This window comes from Oenanthe melanoleuca, chromosome 14 (assembly GCF_029582105.1).
Source record: "Oenanthe melanoleuca isolate GR-GAL-2019-014 chromosome 14, OMel1.0, whole genome shotgun sequence".
Lineage (NCBI taxonomy): Eukaryota > Metazoa > Chordata > Aves > Passeriformes > Muscicapidae > Oenanthe > Oenanthe melanoleuca.
The window spans coordinates 5,657,154-5,672,067 of NC_079348.1; the positions used below are offsets into that span (position 1 = coordinate 5,657,154).

The 14,914-nt window shown below is 47.9% G+C and overlaps 1 protein-coding gene across 1 annotated transcript; it reads left to right on the forward strand.

Annotated features, from left to right (window-relative positions):
- The first annotated feature begins 2,363 nt into the window (after positions 1-2,363).
- On the forward strand, positions 2,364-14,466 carry LOC130259488 (cytochrome P450 3A12-like). The gene is made up of 13 exons (XM_056503803.1): positions 2,364-2,519; positions 3,343-3,436; positions 4,475-4,527; positions 5,626-5,725; positions 6,121-6,234; positions 6,825-6,913; positions 7,484-7,632; positions 8,112-8,239; positions 8,547-8,631; positions 9,278-9,438; positions 9,594-9,820; positions 11,255-11,417; positions 13,353-14,466. Exons 1-13 carry the CDS (start codon positions 2,449-2,451, stop codon positions 13,446-13,448), a joined length of 1,530 nt encoding a protein of 509 aa, XP_056359778.1. The 5' UTR covers positions 2,364-2,448; the 3' UTR covers positions 13,449-14,466.
- Positions 14,467-14,914: the final 448 nt, after the last annotated feature.

Genomic DNA, 14,914 nt, shown 5'->3' on the forward strand with positions numbered 1-14,914 from the left:
GACAGTTTTATGAAAGAGGTGAATTAAAAGAAGCATTGATGTCAACTTCCAGGCTGCTTTGCTGCTGCAATTTTTCACTTGTTTTAGCATGTCCCCTGCACACAAGTGCAGTGGGGAGCACTCATCACTCCCCCTTTCATACCACAAAACATACCAAGATATTTTTGCTGGATCACCAGCCTTGGACAGACAAGAGTTGTGTAGCCCAAACCTGGGCAATTTTCTTCCATTCTCTTAGACAAGGTGCTGGGATGCCACAGCAGCCCCTCACCTGCAGCCCTGTTGAGCAATTTGTTTGCCCACAATGCTAAACCCCTTTATGTTGCCAGAAAAATGATCTGGAGAGCCTTTCCCTCTGCTTTATTCCTCCTGGGTGCCATTTCAGTGATATTCCCATTAGAAAAATAGTCTCAGTAAGTACACAATATATCACCACATTTGGTCTAAAGGGCTGTATAAGGACAAAAGCATCACTTTAATACATGTGATTTGTATAAAATTTCCTGACAGTGAGTGTTCAGAATGGCCCCACCTGCAGCTCTGAGTCATGGAAGCAATTTGGACTGGGAGGTGGACATTTTATCAACTATGATTTTCTCAAATCTGGGGAGCTGGAGAGACACAGAACTTCAAGAGACCTGCAAAAAAAAATGACAAACCGAAAGTCAGATAAATAAGGAGTTTGCAGAGGTTCACCAGCCACACAGGGAACCATACCTCTAAATCAGTAAATTGCTCTCACTCAAACCTGTTTCAGAAAAATTAGTAATTTCTTTGTATGCAAAGATGCAGCACAGTTTATTTACATATTCTGGGGGCTAGCTAACATCTTTGTTCTCCTCTGAAGTCTTTGCTTCAGTTTCTGTGTGAAAGAGGAGAAAATTCTGAACGACAAACTCACTTCCCACTGAGAAATCACAACAGCTCTTAAAAGTTATTGGAAAATCAAAGGGTTTGTGTGAGGGAAGAAATGCAGCTAATCCCAGCCTGGGAGTCACTGCTCCAGGACTTGGTTTCTCCTCCTGCCTCTCACTGCTGTTCTTTATGTCCTTCTGGTATGGGACCTGTCAAGGAGAAGAAGCAGCCTTTGGATACAGGAGAAAGGATAACTCCCTGAGTACAGTTACTTCAAGGTGTCTTAAACGGGGCAGATCCCATAAAATGGAGAATAAAGTCGATGTCACAGCATGCTGCTACTGCTCAGCTCTTCAGAGCAGCCTGGAGAAGCAGGAATCAGGGATGTGCCTCCATAAAATGGTTACTTGATTACTGCCAGCCAGTGATTATGTGAATCATTGAGCACATCGTGGCTGTGCAATGCTGGAGACGTCTGAGACACTGACCCACCAAAACTGGCAGTGCTGCTGCTCAGCTCTTCCACCAAGTGTGGAGGTGACTGCTGAACCCACCGGCAGCTCAGCACATGCTCATGTGTTTTATGAGGCAAAAGAAATGTCTGGGCAGAGGCAAAATCCACTGCTGGCCTGCAGGCAGAGGCACGTGAGATCTGAGTGGTAATTGCAGAAGCACTTGGGTTTCCTTCAGGCTGAGCATGCCAAAGGCAGGGCAGAAATGTCTGATCAGCTGAGTGTGATGTGCACGTAGGGTCCTTGCCTGGGTCCGTGTGGGTCTACTGGTGTCTTCAGAGAAGGGGACAGGGCTGGGCTGGAGGAAGAGATTGGTGGCCCGTCCAAGTGTGATGGGGACAAAGGACACCACGTCCTGACCCATCCCCACACACACCCGACCGGCCAGAGGCTCCAGTGTCCCCACACATATAATGCACTTCCCATTTCTCTGACAGAAAGCAGCCAGCCCCGTGTCTGTGTCTGAGGGGGAAACTGAGCTGCCTAAAGCCAAATGTCATCATCTTGTGCGCCCTGAGTGCAGAGAGAACCGGGGCAGAGGGGATGCGGCACCTCCTGCCCTCAAGGCCCAGCCCTGGGGGCTCCCTCGGGCTGGCAGTCACCGAACCAGGCAGAAGCTCAACCGGCAAATATGTAACAGTAAGTTACGCTGCTGATCCTTCAAGGGATCTGCCTGAGAGCAACGAGCCCTTTCAGCCTGGGCAGGTGTTTGGTCTCCCGGACCCTAAACAGGAGATACAGGCGTGCCCATGGAGGTGGGTGTGAGAGGCACAAGGGAAGGCGCGTCTGCACAGACACCCCGGAGCCGGGACAGACGGGACACACGAGCCGCTCCCTGTCCCTGCAGAGGCAGCGCGAGGAGCTCGGGGCGCTGCCGCGCTTTCAGCAATCTCCAGCCCCAGCGGGGCGCGGACCCACAGCTCGATCCGGAGCGCCGATCCCGGGGGACGGGCCGGGCCTGGCCCTGAGGCACCGGGCGGGCGGGGAAGCGCCGCCTCCCTCACGTCATGGCGGGCACGGGCCGGGTTCAGGGCCGGGCTCGGGGCGCGGCGGCGGCAGAAGCGGGCGGACAGCGGGCACCATGCAGCTCCTGCCCAGCCTGTCCCCTGTCACCTGGCTGCTCCTCATCGCCTGCCTGTGCCTCGTGGCCCTGTAAGTACAGGCCGGTCCCCTGCGGGAACGGGCAGGAGAAGAGCCCGGTGTCAGCGGGTTCGAGTGAATTAGCGCTGAAACCACCCGGGGCCCCCGCGCTGTCCTCAGGGGACCCGCTGCCAGCGGGAAGGAGCGAGCTGGGCTGGGCGGGGAGGGAAATTAAAGGAAATGCTTGATTTTTTTTTTTTTTTAGCATTTCCCAAGAAGGAAACTTAAACTTCCGGGTGTTTAAAGACAGCAGCGGCCGTGGCGTCCTTGGGCTGTGCCACTGGGAGCAGCGCAGGGCGATGCCGGAGCTGCTGCCAGCAGAACCCCCCGATTAAGTAGTTCTGTTGGCCGAACTTCGGCTTATGTGGCTCAGGGGAGCTGTAGCGAGCTATACAGGCAAAAACTTAATTTTGCTGTGGTAATTTATGTCCCTGCCGTGCCACCTGAGCATCGCAGGAGGTCTTTGCAAAGACAAACACAAGGGCAGGCCTCACTTCAGAACTCAGTCGCTCCGAGATCTCTCCTGCATCACCTGAGCCACACTTGTCTGAGCTGGGCAATTAAATGAGGCCCTGAGTAAAGCCTGAGGTACCCAGGTGCACTGGTTTGTTTAGGCTGGGCTGCAGCTCCTTTCAGCTCTTGTCTTCCATCAAAATCTACCCAAGTGATCCTGCGTTTATTGCAAAGAGCATCCTCAGCAGGGATGCTGCTGGGCCATCATTTCAGCTTTCCCTGAGTGACAGAAACCAGTTATTTAAGCAGGTCCCCGTGCTCAGGAAGAAGTATCTTCTCTTTTCATTGCATAAGTGTCTCTCACATGCTCTTTGCATGGCAGCTATGGGATATGGCCCTACCAGACCTTCAAGAAGCTGGGCATTCCTGGCCCACGGCCTCTGCCATTTGTGGGAACTTTCCTGGAGTACCAGCATGTGAGTACCAGCAGCTGCTGCTCTGTAGTGCCTTAGATCCTTCTTGTGGCTGGTGCTGTTTTCCTCACTCTTTGTGCAACTCTTTCCATTGTCCTTGATTCAGTCAGATGAAAATTATGCTTTTAGGTAGGAAGCTCTTTGGTCTCATGGAGAACATAAAAGTTCAGGCTGACCTGAATGAGGTGTGTTGTATTTTAAAACTACTTTGTAATTCAAATTTTTAGTTTCTCCCTCTGTTTCTACCTGCTCTCAAGCAGTTGAAGTTCTGTTGGACACAAAAAAAGAAAGTATTAGAGAGATTCTTAAGACTGCAGTTTTCTGGGAATGCATGTTTCTTTGCCCTTTTTATCATCAACATGAAGAGCCTGAATTAGTCCCAGAAATGCTTCATCCAACCACTTACTCTTGGGCCAGCCTGAGACTAAGCCAGACAAATACATTTTAAAATAAAACTCAAACATTATCAAGCTACCAAACCTCATCAAATAACAAGGCAGTAGCTTGTAAACTAGAGTTTACATCATACATGTTGCCTCTTACTACTGGTTTAGTGAGTCTTATGTGTCCTGTAAGTTTCATCATTACATGTAATAGCAGTTAAAACCCTAATGGAAACAAAATAAAAATCTGTGTTCAGTTCAGTAACTGCAGAGGAAGATCATATGAGGACAAGGCAGCAGCAGCTCTGACTTGTTGAGCTGAAGGTGAAAGAACACCCTGGGATCCAGTTCTGCCTCCTAACTCTGCTCACTAAAACTTTGTACTCTGTCATACCTGGTCTTCATTACATTTTTAGATCAGGTTGGCTGGTGGAAGTTGAAAGTATCTTTTTCTTTTTTTAAAATCTCTGCTCTCTTTTTTCTCTCCAATGCAAATGTCCCCTAAGCATCTGCTTGATGCTTAAGAGGACCATGCACCTCCCAGCCTCAACCTCTGCCACTTACAGTGGGGCCATGGGATGCACTGTGCTGCCAGCTGTGGCCTGCTTTGATCACTTTTCTCTGGCAAACTGTTCATCTCTCCTTTCTTCTTTTCCAGGGAGTCCACAATTTTGATCAGAAATGCTTTGAAAAGTATGGAAAAATCTGGGGGTAAGTTTCTGCAGAACAGAACTACCAGTTAGGGGTGCTCTACAGCCCAGATTAGAATGGGAAAAGTTACATTGATGTTATGTTCCTCAGCACTGTAATTTCAGCAGTGAGAGCCTGGGAGAATCGAGGTTTACCACTGGGAAGGTCTCCACCCATCTCTCCAAGGCTTTTCTCCTGGGATTTCAGTGTGGTGTGGGGCTGGGATGGTGATGGCCAGTTTGTAGGGTCATTTCTTTGCATAAGCTTTGAAAATCACCTCCACTGCTTGGTGTCAAACTGAGCCTCCTGCCTTTGAAGCTGCTCTTCTGTGTGTCTGGAGCAGAAAGCAAGCTGCAGGCTGCCACAATGTTTTTCATCTTGCTCTCTGCTTCTCCCAGAGCTGGGGCACAAGCTACCTTTCAACCTGCCTGCCTGCTCCCTGCACAGTGCTTGTTTTGTGCAGGCCCTCTTATCATGCTTCTACTGAGAACCTCTCAAACTGAAGCCAAATTGCTCTGCAAAAAAAATCCTGAGAGGCTTCATGAAGCCTGGTGCAGTTTTTTTTTTTGAAAGATTAAATGTTCACAAGCTTCTTGAAGATGGCAGCTTCCCCCAGCTGTGGCTCAGGGCTCCCTGCCCTTTAGCCCACACCCATGACTTTTAAGTTTTTCTGTCTCTGCTGATTGGAAAATGGAGGAGACAGATTAGTTTTACACCTCTCAGTGCCTTGTAGGCCAGGCAGGAAATCTCTTTCCTCCACAGGTGGATTGTTTGGTGTGGATTTCTTGTCTCCAGCCATCAGTAGTGGAAACAGTTCAGACAGCCCAAGTGCAGGGGATCAGCATAGTGGCAAAAAGCTGTCTTTAAACCCACACAGCTTTGGCAACTCTTCAGTACCACAAACAATTGCTAGAAATGCTCATGCTGCCCAAGTTTATCACTTTCATTCCCTTTCTCATCTTTTACTACATAATAAACAAGTTTCAGCCTTATCCTTCCAGCTGTTTTGTCAGAGGGCCCAAACCCTTTGTGCCATGGCTCTGGCCATGGACAGAGCAGGCTGCTTTTGCTCCAGCTGACCATGAAGCATGGATTGACTGTGGGTTTCTCTTGGCTTAGGTTTTATGATGGCAGGCAGCCTGTGCTGGCTGTTTTGGACCCCATCCTCATCAAAAACATCCTGGTGAAAGAGTGCTATGACATTTTTACTAATCGCCGGGTAAGTACCTAATCCCACATTTTCCTGTTCAATAAGGGCACATTCAGCAAGAAAGAAGGAGTTTCTTCTTGGTTTCAGTTCTTCTCTGAGCTCTTCAGCAAGTACTTGCTGTGTGATGTGCTCCAGTTTATTGATGGTACTAGCATCAAAATTCTTCCATGGAGGTGTAGGGGCCACTCTGGCTGGGACACTGGGCCGTCAGCCTGGATGTGGCCTAGGCTCTGATGGCATTTGTAACTCTTACACTTCTGTTTCCATTTCTGTTGTTTGCTGGTTGAGGTAGAGCTGACATGACTTCAGGGGCCGAGTCAACTCTCCATGGAAGGTTTTCTTTGCATTTCTGTCACGTGAAAGGGGGCTGTAAACCTGCACCTGTGTCCTGTTCCTCTGTGCAGAACTTCCGTCTGAACGGGATCCTGGAGTCAGCCCTCAACGTGGCTGAAGATGAGCAGTGGAAAAGGATTCGTACAGTGCTGTCTCCAACCTTCACCAGTGGGAAGCTGAAGGAGGTAAAGCACAGGCCACTGATACTTTGCATTCATAGCTGGAGGAGAACTGAGCTGTTTCTGAGTGCAGACCTTCCCCTCAAACGGGGAAATTGCCATGTTTGCCAGGACCACATCCATGAGTACCTGCATTGTTGGTACCATTGAGCAATACAGTGTCTGTTTGCCATCCTGGGGAGGGAGTCAGGAGAAGGGGCTGGGGGTGAAACAGCACACAAGGCATTGCAAGCTGAGGCACTTGGCCTGTGGCATGTATATCCATCCTGCTAAACACATCACTCACACCAGGCTTGTCCATTTTCCATGTGCCCAGGAGCCATGTTTGCTCCCAGCTGGAGTGGATGCTAAGCTGGAGTAGGAGCTGTGTGTGGATTTTTAGAGGAGAGCCTTTCTCAGTCCTAGTTAGATGAGCTCTTTGGACAGGTTGTTAAGATGAGAAAAAGCAATGTCTGAGACCTGGAAATGAGGCCTTCCCTTTGCTTGCCCCTCCTCCCCAAGGCAGATGTGGCACGTGGCAGATGGCACTGTCACCCAGCCTTGTTTGGTAGCAGGGAAAGAGTCAACAGTACTTTTTGCTTTGGTTTGCATTTCAGATGTTCCATATCATTAACCACTACGGTGAAAAATTAGTGCAAAACATTGAGAAGAAAGTGGCTAATGATGAGTTTGTGACTGTGAAGGAGTGAGTAACTGTGTGGGGCTGACAGGAATGGGTTTGTATTCAGTGTGGGGAAGGGGCTGTTCTTTTCCACGCTGCAGCATGGATCCCTTGTCAGCTATGGAAGCAATAGACCACAAAATGTCCACAGAGTTGTGGGTATGGCATGTTCCTCAGCAGTGGGCTTGCTGTGCTCTGCTCTGCCCAAATGGGAGAGCTGTGCCCTTTCCCCATTTCATTTTACTGCAGATGCATTTTGAGGTAGGAAGCATTTCCCAGAGTTTTTCTAGAAGCTGCACAAGATGTGATATTTTGGGTGTCATTTTACAGATGAAAATCAGAATATAGTTGTAGACTGCAATTCAGTGCTTTCCAGCTACAGCTTAGGTTTTGGAAGCAGAGAAAAATTGGGGGAATGAATGCAGGGGGAAACTTCAAAAATAAAATTATGGCTACTGCCTGATAAGGACAGACCTACTATGTTAGGACTGTGCATGAAGAGAGATTCCTCTCACAAGGATTGTTCCTAGATGAGCTCTTATTTACTGCTGTGGTTGGGCTCATCTCATTCACTCTCTCTTCTTCTCTACTCAGCATTTTTGGAGCTTACAGCATGGATGTGGTGACCAGCACTTCTTTCAGTGTCAATGTTGACTCCATGAACAACCCCAATGATCCCTTTGTCACCAACATTAAGAAATTTCTCCAGTTCAGTTTCCTAAGTCCTGTGTTCTTACTCTTAGGTATGACAAACCTCATCTCATACAGCCCTGAATCGATGTCAAAGGTGCTGCATTTTCTGGTAGCTCCCTTAGTACCTTTGAGCCCTTTTTGCCATATGGGAGATGCTGAACACTTTGCAGGATTGGATTTACAGTCTCAGATCTGTAGAAATATTTCCCCAAGGAAACCACAGCCAGGATTTGTACAGCCCAGGTGGATCTTGGCAGCATCCTCCTATGAGGAGAGGCCTGCTTGTAGATATGGTGGAGAGCTGCTCTATCGCAGAGAGCTGCACTGAGAGTGGTATTGTGGTCAAAAAGTAACATATGGAGGGGGTTCTCAAGTGCTGTTGCATCCCAGCCACGGTTAGGTAAAAAGAGATGGAGGCAATAAAAGGGGTCAGGGTCCAGATGTATTGCTCTTTCTATGCCTTGTACCAGTTTTGATTTTATTGGGGCCCCTTTGAGCTCAAGTGTGTTGGTCTGTTCTTTCCTTTTAGTGTTGTTCCCCTTTGTTACCCCTGTGCTGGAAAGGATGAAGGTGACTCTGTTACCCTCAGATGTCATGGAGTTCTTCAAGAATGTCTTCACAAAAATGAAGAAGGAACGGGGAAAGGGCAGCAGCACGGTGAGCCCAGCCTAGGTAGCCTCTTCTCTTCAGGAAAAGTCCTGAGTGCAGGAGGAGCCTGGTGGCATCTTCAGAAGCTGTGATGTGTCACCTGCTCTCCATGCTCTCCAAACCCAAGAAAAACCAGAAACATGCCCTCCCTGGGCATCCAAGTAGAGAAAGTATCTGTGTTCCTGGAGGGTCTGTAATCCAGACCTCATCATGTACTGAAGCCATGAGCTGTGAGTGGAGCAGGTGTCTCAGCCAGGGCCTTGTGCTGGACAAGATTTGCCTCCTCCCCGCTCACATCTTCTCTGTTTCTTCCCAGGACCGGGTGGATTTCCTGCAGCTCATGATTGAATCGCAGAACTCACATGATGGCTCCAAGTCTGCTGAGACCAACTTGGACAAAAGTATGTTGTAAGATGTGTCTTCCTCTCAGCAGAAAGCAGTAGTTCCTTATCCATTTAAAAGGGAAGTAGGGAGAGGGTTCTAGTCATTAATCCCATGAAAGATTCAAAATCTCGGTAGTGGGGCCATAATGACATTTATCACAGGTCAGTCATGCTTTTATTATATCTCATTTCCTGGGATAACTTCTGAGGTGTGTTTGTGCAACAAAGAGCAAAATGAGTGAGTATCTCCTTACCCCCATTTCTTACTTTGTTGTCTCTGAAGGCCACTAATGTTGGTAGTAGATCAAAAAGCACACAAAGCACATATGCTGCATGTACCTTGCTCACCTGTGAGCTCATCTCTGTTTCCTATCCTAGGTAAACTGTAAGAAGATAAAGGCTCAGCCAAGGCATAGTCCTGGTCTGTCAACTCAAGGCAGGATGCTTTTAAACTTTTGAGGTGCCAGGACAGGGGGTTTGTAGGACACACTGCACTGCATCCTGCACCCCTTGTGGTACCAGAGGATAAGCTGGGTGTTTCCTTTACCAACTGTTACATAGCTAGGAGTAGCATTACCTACACTGATGACTGGGATCCTGAATTCCCAAGGGTTAATTACTGTAATTTTCAGCTTCTTGTATGTGCTTCTATGCCTTTTTTCAGCATTAAGTGACGAGGAGGTTCTGGCCCAGGCTCTTATCTTTGTCTTTGCTGGTTATGAGACCACCAGCTCCACCCTCAGCTACATAGCCTACAACCTGGCCACCCACCCTGACGTGCAGCAGCGACTCCAGGACGAGGTCGATACACACCTGCCCAACAAGGTAAAGGAGGCTGGGAAGGTGCTGGGCTTGCAAACCTAGGCTGCAGACAGAGTGGCAGAGGTGTTGGCACTGTGGTTCCCCCTTCCCTGGAAGCACTGGGGGCTGTGGGGTGGCAGTTGCAGTGCTGTGTTCTCAGTGCTCCCGTTCCTCTCCAGGCTGCTCCCACGTACAGCGCCATCACTCAGATGGAGTACCTGGATATGGTGGTGAACGAATCCATCCGGCTCTACCCCGTTGGGGGCCGGCTCGAGAGGGTCTGCAAGAAGACAGTGGAGCTCAGTGGAGTGACCATTCCAGAGGGAATGGTGGTGCTGATCCCAGCCTTCGTGCTGCACCGCGACCCACAGTACTGGCCAGAGCCCGACGAGTTCAGGCCTGAGAGGTGAGGGTCACGTGGGGGAATTGCTGCATGCTCAGCCTCAGCCCTGGGAGTGGGAATGGCAGCAAAAGTGGGGAATGTGTGATTATAACATTTAAATTAGGCATTTATCATTGTCTGACATCTAGTCCCAGCATTACCGTGAGGGGAGTTTTATGATCTACATCCATAAACTGTGCATGGAATTTAATTAACTGCATTGAAGGGAGCAACAGTGAGAGCAGCTCCCAGCAGCTGTAACACTGAGGGGTTTATGGCCAGATATTAAAGCAAGAGCCATTGGGTGACTGGCACAGTGCCCTGCAAATCAGCAGTGGAAGGGCAAAGATGTGTAGGAAATAAAACTCAATTTTTAACTCAAGTTATGAAGCAATCTTTGCTTAGGAGCTCTGTCAGACCCTGCAAAATGAGGCAATAGCCCAAGGCAAACCTGGGATACCATGAACCTGGTAGTCTTCAGATGACCACCAAGACATTGAGGCTTGGTCCAGAGAGAGCAAGACCAGACCTCTGCCCTTGAACCAGGAGCAGAAATACTGCTGGAAACTAATCCTGGTGTAGGGATGTGGTGACCTTTGAGACAAAACATGGTAGTGGTATCAGGCAGAAGCACCTGTGGAGCCTATGGTCACCTTGTTTTGGAGTCAGAAGGAAACACCCAAATGGGAGTACTCTGGCAATGGGCCAGGCTACACCAGTTGCTCCGGTAGTCACATCCTTATTCCAGTTGTCAAACTGGGTATGGGTAGCTGGTCAGGAGCTCTTTCGGGCTCACTTGCCTTGCTGGGAGTTCATCAGAGGGATGTGCTGGTGTCTCAGTAGTGAGATACTTCACTTCTGACTTAGCATGGCTGAGGTTTGTACCTCATGTACTGGGAATGAAAAGCTTTGTGACATGAAAACCAACTGATCACTAAGAAGTCTTACTGAAAATGCTCAGTGGCAAATTTCTCTGTGAAGCTGATTGTTCTTCCCTGTTTTTCATGATGAGGCAAGGAATGGGGCTGGCATGTCTCAAAAGCAGCCCTGCCTTTAGTCACGCAGGGGGAGAACATCTTTGTGTTCGCTCGGTCCTTTGATCTACAGGGAAGCTGTGGAGCTGTAGACCTGTGTGGTTTAGGGTTTGAAATCTGGCTTCAGTTGTGGAGCTGAGAGGAAGTTCTGAGAAAAGAGTAGTTCTGAAAACCATTAGCGTATTTCAGGTATTCCCAAGACACCCAATGCACCTGGATTTGCACAACCAAATCTGAACAGTAGGATGAAAGCAGAGGCATAACGTATCTATTGAGACAGAAATAAGGGACTCAGCTTCTAATATGCACAGAAGCACAAAAAGCTTTTCCCTTCCCGACCCCTCATCACTTCAGATTCAGAAGCTGACACATCCTGGAACAGAGTGGTTCTTGCTAACTAGTTGTTTTTTTTTGTTGTAATCAGGTTCAGTAAAGAGAACAAAGAGAGTATTGACCCCTACACCTTCCTGCCATTTGGGGCTGGCCCCAGGAACTGCATAGGGATGAGATTTGCTCTCCTCATTGTGAAAGTGGCTGTGGTTGTCCTGTTGCAGAAGTTCTCATTCAGACCCTGCAAAGACACACCGGTGAGGATGTGTCTCATTCTCTGCCCCTTGCTCCCTCTGAGGTGGTCCTACTGTTCCATAGGAATAACTGTTTAAGTCTTCTCAGTTAACTTTAAGGGGTTCACCACAAGTTACTTACGCTTTTTTTAGAAAGCCTCTACAGAAGCATATTTAATGTTGGTGGGATGTTTAGGCTAAAATCCCTGAGGTCCTGTGCCTATCTTTGGGTGCACGTAAATTGGGGGGTGCTCTTCCCCACGGTGCACTATTGGTCTGTTTGACCCAGCTTAGGAAGACCCTCGTACAAGAGAGCAGGAAAAGAATATCCCCAGCCCGTGCCAAAGCTGTCTTTTGCAACACAATCATGGCTGTTCTCTGTGGGACATCCCAAGACACCAAAATTCATCTCTTATGGGCCCTAAAGGAAGACCCTAAAGGGTAGCAATTCTCAAGCAAGCATCATCTGGGTTAAGTTTGAATTGGTGGCCCTCTCCCTTTTTTGGGCTATGCAGGATCCCACCAGGCTTTCTTTTTGCCCAGGATGCCAGTGAATGCTGCATACAGTACTGATGGGATGGGCTTTGCAGGGTGGGAGTGTTTGACATGAAATAAATGCAGGAGCTGTTGGAAATTATGTGTCAATCCAGCCCTGCTGAGAGCATGGCAGCTCCTGTGCCTCAGGCACACAGCACCACGGTGTCTTCAGCCTGACCCAGCTCCCTGCACTCACTGCTGCAAAAGGCTGGGCCATTATTACATTCTCTTGGTGAGGAGAGCTTGGGAAATCAGAGCAGAGGGGGCAACAAGTCACTCAAAGGACGTTTGTTGTAAAAAACAGAAAAGTCATTATTAAATTACTACTTGGCACGGGTGCTCAGCTGGAATCTCTGCAGATTCAGATTGCAGCTCAACTAGTAACCTGGAGGTGAAAGACTGTAATAGTCCATTAACAATGCAGTGACCTATCCACCCTCCCCCAAGTCTAATGACATTTTTCTAGTCCTCTGCAATCCATAAAATTGATTCTTTTTATAACTGCCTTTAATTAAAAGGAGACAAGTTAAATATGTATTGTATTATTGGTGCCCATAGGTTTATGGGGCTCTTTCAGCCCTTTTTTCTACAGAAGGTGTCATGTACATTAGATCAGAGTGGGAGGGAAAATTTCCTGCTGGAGCATTCCTTTGAAACACGTATGTGGAAGCTGCAGCCTCCTCTCACTGCTCCACTGATGGCACACTGGGCTCCAAGCCATGTTGCTTAAATTTCCTGAAACAAAGCTTACCTGGGATATGGGGATGAATGTGGTCTGTTAGGTTGTGGGAGTGTCACTCTTGTTCTGATGGGGAGAGAGGGAGCTGGGATATGAACAGCATCCCTTGGTGGGGGAGACTTAAAACACACTTCCCTCCCCTGCAAGATGACTCCCTCCAACACCAGCTTTAAATGTTTCTAGTGAGAGTCCCAACCTACCCCATGGAAACCTTTCATGTTGAGGATGCTTTTGCTTTGCTACTCGGTCTGAGCAGCAATTTTAGTTTTGCTCTTCCTGGAGAGCTTATTGTTCCTCTAGTTCCCATTATCTAGCTGCCCTTAGTACTGACACACTTCTGCATTAAACAAAATGGCACTGCATGCCCCCATTTAGCTGCAGCACCCTGGGTGGGGTTTGGCTGCTCTTCCCATGATCAGTGCACTGAGCTCTTTGTACCACACCATAAAAGCTAGAACTCACCAACCAGTTTATCCAAGAGCTATGGGCTGTTAAACACCTGCTGGTGGCTGCTTTGCATGAGCAATAGTGATGGTCCTGCTGTAAGTACACCTGTGAGCTGGGAAATGCATTAAAAACAAGTGGTAGCTGGGATGTGTGTGAGCTGTAGGGCTCCTGTTGTCCTGTCTGTCCTTTCTCCCAGCTGACGTGGCTGTTCCATTGTTTTTTTCCTCCTGCTCAAGATCCCACTGGTCCTGGACTCAAAAGGTTTTATGCAGCCAAAGCAGCCTATTGTCCTGAAGATGGTCCCCAGAGCCCAGGCTGACCTGAAGAAGTGAAGGAAGCAGGAACAGAGCAAGAGACTCTTATTGCATGGTGCCTCCTCCAGCTCTTGAGAGGAGACCAGGTTAATGTGTGTACTGTAAGAATGTCAGAGGGGCAGCCCCCCCCATTTCATGGGGGTTTGGCCCAGCAAAATTACATGAGCATTATCCTAATGAACATGAGCCTCAGGTCCTGCTGTCCCCAATCACAATAGACATTTTGCAAGGCCATTTGCACTCGAGTTATTTGGGCATTTTTTTCTCTCTCTCTGAAGAGGCACTTTTCTAAGCAATTTGATTCCAGACACTGTCAGTCTCTTCTGGCAGTGTAATTTAAATCAAGATAGGAGAGCAAATTGCACATAGTTAAGTAATGCTGCCATTGCTCCTGTTCCCACTGCCTGCTGGGTGACTCTGTGTCTTTTCTCCTGGGAATGCAGAGTTGTCCAGAGCTGTTCCCTCAGCTCTGTGCTGTGACCCTGACAAGTGTTAAAATGGTCACGTCCTTACAGGACTGAATGCCTGCAGCAGATTTTCTGATGCTGATTTATTGAGATTTTGGTATGATTTTAGATGGCTTTTGTCTGTTTCTAAGTGCAGATAAGTTCACTGGAGGAGCCCAGAGAGAAGCAGTTACCCTTAAGAACTGGAGCTTTGCAGAGTGGGAGAAAAGCATCCCACATGTGTTTCCTGGTTGTTTGCTTATTTTATCTTGGGCATGCAGCCACCTGCCATGGGAGGGGTTGCCAACACAGGCACCATCCATACTGCTATCAGATACCTTTTATTCTGATATATATTAGGCCACTGTAAGACCAATTTAACTAAATTAATAATTATGCAGGGTGCAGCACATAGAGCCTTCAGATGTCCTGGGCAATCCTGTCTGGAAGAAAGGTGCCTTTCCCTATTGAGAGCTTCAAAATCTTGCCAAACTTTGTAATTTTTGTGCAGACTAGAGTTTCATATTATTCCTCCAAAAACTGCTGCTGAAATGCTAACTGCAGTAAAAAGTTCTCTTGCCTTTTCTGTACCCGGTTGATGCCAGTCTCTACTGCTGTCCTTCTCCATACACAATTATCTCTATCTGTAGATTTTATAAGCCTTTGGCCAGGTGATGAAAACTCTTTTTATCCTGGATGCATCCCTGTGGGTACCATAAATCCTAAGAGCTGCTCCTGGAGTTGAAGGTGCAACAAGCCAAAAGGAACAGCTGAGCAGAGTCATTGAGGGTGTGAAGTCATTCCTATTGTAAAAAGAACTTTATTCACTACATAGCAGTTCTTATATTTCTTTTATATTCTTTTATTTAAAGGTATGTTATTCTATATTCTTTTCATACTTATTTTCTATATTTTTTAGGAATTGAGGAGAAAACCTCAGAAGGTATATAATAACATTTCTGCAGCAAATTAAATTTCTCAGTGAAAGACACCCTTGACTGGAAGTGTAGGGGAGGAGTGAGGCTGCTTCTCTAGAGA